At 40.1% G+C, this 8,110-nt stretch overlaps 1 protein-coding gene across 1 annotated transcript; it reads right to left on the bottom strand.

The window, feature by feature from the left end:
- Window positions 1-1,669: 1,669 nt before the first annotated feature.
- On the bottom strand, window positions 1,670-7,657 carry LOC118936910 (olfactory receptor 8B8). Its single transcript, XM_090188590.1, has 6 exons — window positions 7,483-7,657; window positions 6,723-6,775; window positions 5,162-5,383; window positions 2,939-3,055; window positions 2,290-2,487; window positions 1,670-1,925 (listed from the first exon to the last, which is right to left on the bottom strand). The coding sequence occupies exons 1-6, from the start codon at window positions 7,624-7,626 to the stop codon at window positions 1,670-1,672; spliced, it is 990 nt and encodes a 329-aa protein (XP_090044716.1). The 5' UTR covers window positions 7,627-7,657.
- Window positions 7,658-8,110: the final 453 nt, after the last annotated feature.

Below are 8,110 nucleotides of genomic sequence, written 5' to 3'. Positions count from 1 at the left end.
GGCAAATCTCTTTAAAACGAGGACAGACACTTTGCAGCCCTGGCAGTATCTGAAAGAGTTTTTAGTTTAAATTATTATCAGGTTTATTTGAGGACAATGTACAACAAAAACAGATGTGTTGTACCAGATTTAACTAGCAGCTCATTTCTGTCTGGAGTCTGCTGAAGGGAGATGGACCAGAAGGAGAGTATATACAGTGGGGAGAACAAGTATTTGATACACTGCCGGTTTTGCAGGTTTTCCTACTTACAAAGCATGTAGAGGTCTGTAATTTTTATCATAGGTACACTTCAACTGTGAGAGACGGAATCTAAAACAAAAATCCAGAAAATCACATTGTATGATTTTTAAGTAATTAATTAGCATTTTATTGCATTCCTAAGGGGCAGCAGAAAAACAGAATCGATGAGTTCAGCAGCTCTTTAAAACACATCGTGTAAATATCGTACTTTATTTGTTTGTTCGTACCACTTCACTTCATTGAGTGAAGCAACAATACAATCATTCACTATGCCAGATACACTGTAGTTACACATAGCTTTCTTCCAATCAAAAAATGAAATATTTATAAGTAGCAACCGAGATAGCAAAAGAGAGATATAAATGTATTTGAGACTTCAAGTACTTCTAAATATAACTATATCTAAATACACATTAAATACATTAAACCGTGATATCACACTGATATATGTTATTTATTGAATGGCTATAAAGGCTTATATACATCATATACTGAGCCTTCAGAATGTATTCACACCTCTTGAATTACCACACATGTTGTTGTGTTACAGCCTGAATTTAAAATGGATTCCATTCAGATGTTTGGATCACTGGCCTCCACACAATACCCCATAATGTCAATGTGGAATTTATGTTTTTAGAAATGTTTACTAATGAATTCAAAATTAAAAGCTGAAGTTTATTGAGTTGATAAGTATTCAACTCCTTTATAATAGCAAGTCCAAATACGTTCTGGAGTAAAAATGTGCTTAACTTGTTAAGGTGTAGGGGGCAGCATTTTCACTTTTGGATAAATATCGTTTCAACTTTCAACGTGGAGTTATAGTAAATATACCACATCTCTCTACCGACACTGTCAGTAAGGTTCGTCAGTCGAGCAGTGCATTTCAAACACAGATTCAACCACTAAGACCAGGGAGGTTTTCCAATGCAGAAAAAAAGAAGAAAAAAAATTTAAAAAAAGAAATGAACTTTATGTCCTGAATACAATGCGTTATGGTTGAGGCAACACATCACTGACTCTTCCTATTTCCAACATGGTGGTGGCTGCAACACGTTATGGGTATGCTTGTCATCGCCAAGGACTAGAGAGTTTTTTAGGATAAAGAAGAAACGGAATAGAACTAAGCACAGGCAAAATCCTAGAGGAAATCCTGCTTCAGTCTGACTTCCAACAGACACTGGGAGACAAATTCACCTTTCAGCTGGACAATATCCATAAAACACAAGATCAAATATATAATATAATATAATATACACTGGCGTTGCTTATCAAGATGACATTGAATGTTCCTGAGTGGCTTAGTTACAGTTTAAACTTAAATCGTCTTGAAAATCTATGGCAAGACTTCAAAATGGTTGTTTAGGTATGAATACTTTCTGAAGGCACTGTAAATATATTATTTTTAAATAAAATAATTCAAGTACTTCATGTTGGTTTGACCTGCGTCACTGCTCTTTGGGCCCCTCTTCTGAGCATCTTCTTGACCGATACCTTAAACTCCTCCGTCTTCAGAACGTATACGATGGGATTGAGCATTGGTGGCAGTATCGAGGTCAGGGAGAGGTTGATGATCCGGGCGTTGGTTGGTATGAGGGATTGGAGGAGGTATGTTAAAATAACTGGCAGGTAGAATATGGCCACCAGTATTAGGTGTGAGGTACATGTCTTTATGGCTCTGAGTCTGGGAGAGAGAGAGAGAGAGAGAGAGAGAGAGAGAGAGAGAGAGAGCGGGAGAGAGAGAGTTAGAGGTGGAGAGAAAGAGTAGAGGGAGAGAGAAAGAGAGGGAGGGAGGGAGGGAGGGAGGGAGGGAGGGAGGGAGGGAGGGAGGGAGGGAGAGAGAGAAAGAGAGGAGAGAGAGAGAGAGAGAGAATTTATCCAGTTTAATTGCATTCTCAATATTTCCCAGCATTTATCATTCCTGTAACAAGTCCATAACTAAAAACATATTTCTGAGGCCTCACACCAATCAGCATATGGGCCGTTCTGGCTTGGACAAGTCTACTTACTGACTTGATTTACTTATTCCAATCAGTATTACTTCTCACCTGTCCTGGGGCAGTGTGATGGTGAACAGGGCGTGTGTTATGCAGATGTATGATGATATGATGAAGACCATGGGGAGATAGAGAACTATACAGGGGTTGAGAAACGCCATCATCTGATTAGGGAACACGTTAGAACAGGGGGCCGCCAGACGGAACAGAGGACCGTGGTCACAGTGGTAGCTGTCGATCACCAGAGACCTACAATACAATACATTATATACCATGTTATTACCCAGATATTAAGGAGAACAACAGAAACGTTGTCTTCTGCTAATCCAGGGTTTTTAGAAACCTTTTTAGAGATGTTGTCAGCTATAGGTTCACCTCCTTATCTGTTGGAGTTAGTTAGTTAGTTAGTTAGTTAATTAGTTAGTTAGAATTAGTTACTGTTGAATTAGCATTGAAGAGGAACCGAGTTCATGACAACATTGAGCCATCAACTTTTACAAGAACCTGACAGATGACAACGACAACGTGACATTCTGTTTGTTTATCTCCTTTGTGTTATTGGTTTACTGTAAAGTAAAATTTGAAATGCACTTAATTAAACCAATAGTTTGACATGATTTAACAGATAAATCTATACTTCACAGAAGCTATGCTTTTGCAGTGGAGTCGGTGCACTAAACCCAATACGATACATACTAACCTACAGAAAGAGAGCCGGGTGATGAGACACACAGAGATCAACACCATCAACACAGCAAACGTCCAGGCGGCCCCCGTCAGCTGGAGCATGGACCTGTGAGTGATCATCATGTGGTACCTGGAAAGAACATTACAATGGAACTTTGAGAGTTGATGACACAGCCCCTCTGGTCATTTAATTGCATCTCTGTAGGGGAAAAGATTTTCAACTTTATTGTGTTATTATCGTCAATGTTTTATATGATTTGTCTTTATATGTTTTTCATATATATAATTATTCAGTCGAGATTCCAACATTAGGAGAACTTGCAGGGGTCAGCACGACCAGAGTGGCCGAACCTCACCCTGGTAATCCTCCTTTGTGATCAAGGTGTTTCCCCTTTCAGGTAACTATATCCTTATATATGATTTTAAAAGAAGTGAATCCATGTTAAATCGTATTTTTTTTAAATATAATACATTTAATAAATACATTTGAATAAATTGTCAAATCAAATTATTCAATTCAAAATAAAAAAAAATTATCCCAGAAGGGTCAAATTAAATAGTGTTTCTGAATGTTATTTTAATTGTGTTAATAATGTGATGTACAGTGCCTTGCAAAAGTTTTCGGCCCCCTTGAACTTTGCGACCTTTTGCCACATTTCAGGCTTCAAACATAAAGATATAAAACTGTATTTTTTTCAGAAGAATCAACAACAAGTGGGACACAATCATGAAGTGGAACGACATTTATTGGATATTTCAAACTTTTTTAACAAATCAAAAACTGAAAAATTGGGCGTGCAAAATTATTCAGCCGCCTTAAGTTAATACTTTGTAGCGCCACCTTTTGCTGCGATTACAGCTGTAAGTCGCTTGGGGTATGTCTCTATCAGTTTTGCACATCGAGAGACTGAAATTTTTTCCCATTCCTCCTTGCAAAACAGCTCGAGCTCAGTGAGGTTGGATGGAGAGCATTTGTGAACAGCAGTTTTCAGTTCTTTCCACAGATTCTCGATTGGATTCAGGTCTGGACTTTGACTTGGCCATTCTAACACCTGGATATGTTTATTTTTGAACCATTCCATTGTAGATTTTGCTTCATGTTTTGGATCATTGTCTTGTTGGAAGATAAATCTCCGTCCCAGTCTCAGGTCTTTTGCAGACTCCATCAGGTTTTCTTCCAGAATGGTCCTGTATTTGGCTCCATCCATCTTCCCATCAATTTTAACCATCTTCCCTGTCCCTGCTGAAGAAAAGCAGGCCCAAACCATGATGCTGCCACCACCATGTTTGACAGTGGGGATGGTGTGTTCAGCTGTGTTGCTTTTACGCCAAACATAACATTTTGCATTGTTGCCAAAAATATCAATTTTGGTTTCATCTGACCAGAGCACCTTCTTCCACATGTTTGTTGTGTCTCCCAGGTGGCTTGTGGCAAACTTTAAACAACACTTTTTATGGATATCTTTAAGAAATGGCTTTCTTCTTGCCACTCTTCCATAAAGGCCAGATTTGTGCAATATACGACTGATTGTTGTCCTATGGACAGAGTCTCCCACCTCAGCTGTAGATCTCTGCAGTTCATCCAGAGTGATCATGGGCCTCCTGGCTGCATCTCTGATCAGTCTTCTCCTTGTATGAGCTGAAAGTTTAGAGGGACAGCCAGGTCTTGGTAGATTTGCAGTGGTCTGATACTCCTTCCATTTCAATATTATCGCTTGCACAGTGCTCCTTGGGATGTTTAAAGCTTGGGAAATATTTTTGTATCCAAATCCGGCTTTAAACTTCTTCACAACAGTATCTCGGACCTGCCTGGTGTGTTCCTTGTTCTTCATGATGCTCTCTGCGCTTTTAACGGACCTCTGAGACTATCACAGTGCAGGTGCATTTATACGGAGACTTGATTACACACAGGTGGATTGTATTTATCATCATTAGTCATTTAGGTCAACATTGGATCATTCAGAGATCCTAACTGAACTTCTGGAGAGAGTTTGCTGCACTGAAAGTAAAGGGGCTGAATAATTTTGCACGCCCAATTTTTCAGTTTTTGATTTGTTAAAAAAGTTTTAAATATCCAATAAATGTCGTTCCACTTCATGATTGTGTCCCACTTGTTGTTGATTCTTCACAAAAAAATACAGTTTTATATCTTTATGTTTGAAGCCTGAAATGTGGCAAAAGGTCGCAAAGTTCAAGGGGGCCGAATACTTTCGCAAGGCACTGTATTATCTGAGACCTGAGTGGGCAGCAGATGGCCACCAGTCTGTCATAGGACAGGATGGTGAGGTTGAAGGACTGCATGGTGATGAAGAGGAAGACGAAGAAGAGGCTCGTGAGACACTGGTCGTAGGAGATGAGCTGTCTGCTGAACAGAAACATATCCAGCAGCTTGGGAACCAGGGCCGTGCTTTCACACACGTCTGTGAAGGCCAGGTTGAACACAGCGATGTACTTGGGGCTGTAAGGTCAGAACATAGATATACTTTAATATTAATGTAAATATCACGTAACAGAGATCGGGGAGCAGGGCAGGTTCCCAGACATATGTCTGTGAAGGCCAGGTTGAACACAGCAATGTACTTGGGGTTGTAAGGTCAGAACATAAATGTATTTTAATATTAATCTGTGGAGTGTAGGGGGCAGTATTTTGATGTTTGGATGAAAAACGTACCCAAATGAATCTGCCTATTTCTCAGGCCCAGAATCTAGAATATGCATATAATTGTCAGATTAGGATAGAAAACACTCTAAAGTTTCCAAAACTGTTAAAATATTGTCTGTGAGTATAACAGAACTGATATTGCAGGCGAAAACATGAGGAAAATCCAACCCAGAAATTCTGTTTTTCCTGAAAGCTCTCTGTTCCATAGCCTGCCTTCGCTCCATCAACCAGATTCTTTTTCCTATGACTTCCCCATGGCGTGACCAGTCTTTAGACATAGTCTCAGGCTTTTATTTTGAAAAATGAGCCAGAAAGATCACATCGTGTCATTGGATGGCTGGGTGCCAGCAGCGTTTTGCATGTGCAACAGCTTGGAGTAGACATTTTCTCTCTCTCTCCTATTGAAGAAGCTACAGTCCCGGTTGAAATATTATCGATTATATATTGTAAAAACAACCTGAGGATTGATTATAAAAAACATTTGACATGTTTCTACAAACTTTACGGATACTATTTGGAATTTTCGTCTGCCCGGACTTGACCGCTCGAGCCTGTGGATTTCTGAACATAACGCGCCCAACAAATGGAGGTATTTTGGACATAAAAATAATCTTTATGGAGCAAAAGGAACATTTATTGTGTAACTGGGAGTCTCGCGAGTGCAAACATCCGAAGATCATCAAAGGTAAGCAATTCATTTTATTGCTTTTCTGACTTTCGTGACCAATCTACTTGGCTGCTAGCTGTTGGTAATGTTTTGTCTACTGAGAGAGATGTCCTTACATAAACTCTTGGTATGCTTTCGCCGAAAAGCTTTTTGGAAATCTGACATGCCAGGTGGATTAACAACAAGCTAAGCTGTGTTTTGCTATATTGCACTTGTGATTTCATGAAAATTAAAACATTTGAGTAATTTAATTTGAATTTGGCGCTTTGCAATTCAGCGGATGTTGACGAAAATGATCCCGGTAACGGGATTAATATAAATATCACGTAACGGAGATCGGGGAGCAGGGCAGGCTCCCACACACATGTCTGTGAGGTCCAGGGGAACGGGGACTTCAATAAGATAGAATGTCCAATTAAGGCTGTTATACACTGTATTGTGTTAATGAGATTAAAGAGGTCTGATTACCTGTGGAGACTGCGGTCCACGTAGATGCCAGTCATGACGAAGGTGTTGCCCACCTAGAACCAACACACACACACACACACACACACACACACACACACACACACACACACACACACACACACACACACACACACACACACACACACACAGTGGAAATGACCCAAAATGGAAATGTATATTATATTACGTTTCCTTAAGTGTGCTTTCCTGAGGAAAGTGAACAACTAGCTAGTTAGTAACACACTGGACCAGAGCTAGTTAGTAACACCCTGGACCAGAAGAAGTTAGTAACACCCTGGACCAGAGCTGGTTAGTCCCACCCTGGACCAGAGCTAGTTAGTAACACCCTGGACCAGAAGTATTTAGTAACACCCTGGACCAGAGCTGGTTAGTAACACCCTTGACCAGAAGTAGTTAGTAACACCCTGGACCAGAGCTAGTTAGTACCACCCTGGACCAGAGCTAGTTAGTACCACCCTGGACCAGAGCTAGTTAGTAACACCCTGGACCAGATCTAGTTAGTAACACCCTGGACCAGAGCTAGTTAGTATCACCTTGGACCAGAGCTAGTTAGTAACACCCTGGACCAGAGCTAGTTAGTATCACCCTGGACCAGAGCTAGTTAGTAACACCCTGGACCAGAGCTGGTTAGTAACACCCTGCAACAGAAGTATTTAGTAACAGCCTGGACCAGAGCTAGTTAGTAACACCATGGACTAGAGCTAGTTAGTAACACCCTGGACCAGAGCTACAGCCTTACCAGAGAGATGATGTAAACTAAACAGAGGAAGATGTAGTAGTAGTTCATGTCGGGGATGGCTATGAAACCACTGATGAAGAAGTAAGGGGGTCGGATGATGGTGTTGACGTCTGTCTGGTTAGGGTCAGAGGTCAGGGAACTCATCCTGACTGGAGGTGTTAACGTCTCCCTCTGGCTGGTGATAATCTGTGGAAATACATTATTACAAATAAAGATATATTCAAAACTGTACATTACTTCACCTGTTGACAAAAACATAATTGAAGCATCGTTAGTGGAAAGGAAATTATCCAAGTTCATCAAAATTGTAAATTGCAAATCATTTATAATAATAAATTAATTAATATTATATTTAAATTGTGTTTATTTATGTATTCAATGTTACTGCATTTGATACCAGTTGCTAAAAAATAGTTAATTAAACCACTCACTTCAGACATCAAACTAAATACCAGAATGTCAACATCTCCATCAACTACTAAAGCCACTGTTTATCATGTAAATGTAAAGTTGAACCCACCTCCTCAGGTGATATGGTGGACCTGACAGCCCAGGTCTAGTGTGAGTACCTGGGCAGAGACAACAGGCTTATATACTGTATCATCATTACCTGTTGGTCATTAGTACA

This window comes from Oncorhynchus mykiss, chromosome 10 (assembly GCF_057628025.1).
Source record: "Oncorhynchus mykiss isolate SJ-2025 chromosome 10, ASM5762802v1, whole genome shotgun sequence".
NCBI lineage: Eukaryota > Metazoa > Chordata > Actinopteri > Salmoniformes > Salmonidae > Oncorhynchus > Oncorhynchus mykiss.
Note: the sequence above shows the minus strand (reverse complement) of the source record. Positions and strands in the feature narration are given on the sequence as shown.

Excerpts from the sequence above, each read along its gene's own strand:
- LOC118936910 (XM_090188590.1), bottom strand. The coding sequence starts at position 7,626 with ATGAGTTCCCTGACCTCTGACCCTAACCAGACAGACGTCAACACCATC. Across the intron at positions 3,056-5,161 it reads GCCATCTGCTGCCCACTCAG|GTACCACATGATGATCACTC; the intron begins GTCTCAGATAAT and ends TGTTCTTTCCAG. Across the intron at positions 1,926-2,289 it reads ATCACACTGCCCCAGGACAG|ACTCAGAGCCATAAAGACAT; the intron begins GTGAGAAGTAAT and ends TCTCTCTCCCAG.